Source organism: Plectropomus leopardus, unplaced genomic scaffold (genome assembly GCF_008729295.1).
Source record: "Plectropomus leopardus isolate mb unplaced genomic scaffold, YSFRI_Pleo_2.0 unplaced_scaffold23535, whole genome shotgun sequence".
NCBI lineage: Eukaryota > Metazoa > Chordata > Actinopteri > Perciformes > Serranidae > Plectropomus > Plectropomus leopardus.
The window spans coordinates 1-1,237 of record NW_024625531.1 but is presented as its reverse complement, the minus strand read 5'-3'; the positions used below and the strand labels follow the sequence as shown (position 1 = coordinate 1,237).

Sequence of the window (1,237 nt, the reverse complement as noted above, 5' to 3'; positions counted from 1 at the left end):
CAGTTCTTTTCTTTTTATAATCCTTGAATTATTTCTGAAATTATTGTAATTTTTATTTTATTCTATTCTATTTTATTTATTCTCCATGTGCTATTAATGTGATATTTTTTGAACTATTGAATTTTCTTTTTTTCCCTTTTTTTACTTTTTACTATTTGGTACCTTGTTTTTTTTATTGTTTACTATTTATTTATTCTTTTTTTTTCCCTCATCTTTTTTGTCAAATTTTGTAAATCTCACTTGTTTTTGTTTTTGTTTTTTACCCTCTATACCTGTCACATTGAATTTGTTGACATGTGCTTGTTGTTTCTATGGTTACAGTGAGGATGGGGCTCTGCTGGAGCACAACATGTTGTATGTTTGTATGTGTTGCATGTTTTTCAGTGATGATTGTGATAATCTGTATTTGTATGAGTGAATGTTAATAAAAAAGTCATTGAGCAAATATATATATGATTTTGGAGTGTTAACAAAAGCTGCGCTGCCTTGTAATTTTCTGTTTTCTGTCTAATTTAAACTTTATTTAAATGTATTTTTCCATCAGTCCTCACATTCAGATGGGTCTGGATGGGGTTGAAATTTTCACGAACTCGTCTGCCAGCCACCACGAGCTCCGCAAAGCTGACCAGAGAGTCCGCCTGGTCAAATCAGCCACCACACAGGTAAAACTCTAACAAACGTTTGCTTTTCTATCCCCATAAAAACAAAAACGCCCTGTGACTGTACATGCCAGAAATATATATATATATGTCTATACTATGTGTATATATACACACTAGAGGGCAGTGTTTTACCACAAATACAGTGGAAATGATATTGTCACCTTTTACTGATTTTTTAAAAATGTATTTATTTATTTATTTGAATTTGCAGGACATTTCCTTTTTTTCCATGTTTCTGAAAGACATCAAACCAATTTGCTCAGTGTTTCAAAGATCTTAAACGCTTGTGAAAGGCGTCTAAACGCTGCACAAGAAAACTGATGTCGATTCATGTCTCAGAGGGTTAATATAAGGTGATTAAGCTGAATATATAAGCTTTCAATATGCAAAAGCTTGACTCAGATTGGTGCTGCATTCAGTGTGTTTGTTGTTGCAGAGCGGAGGGATCTACCTGTACGCCAACCAGAGGGGCTGCGATGGCGACCGGGTCTACTACGACGGCTGCGCCATGGTGGCCATCAACGGAGACATCGTGGCGCAGGGAGCACAGTTCTCGCTCAATGATGTGGTGCGTA

At 35.7% G+C, this 1,237-nt stretch overlaps 1 protein-coding gene across 1 annotated transcript; it reads left to right on the top strand.

Annotated features, from left to right (window-relative positions):
* Positions 1-543: 543 nt before the first annotated feature.
* LOC121966207 (glutamine-dependent NAD(+) synthetase-like) lies at positions 544-1,230 on the top strand (the record flags this gene model as incomplete). Its single annotated transcript, XM_042516317.1, has 2 exons — positions 544-662; positions 1,099-1,230. Coding segments are annotated over exons 1-2 (237 nt in total), but the record flags the coding sequence as incomplete, so codon positions are not given.
* Positions 1,231-1,237: the final 7 nt, after the last annotated feature.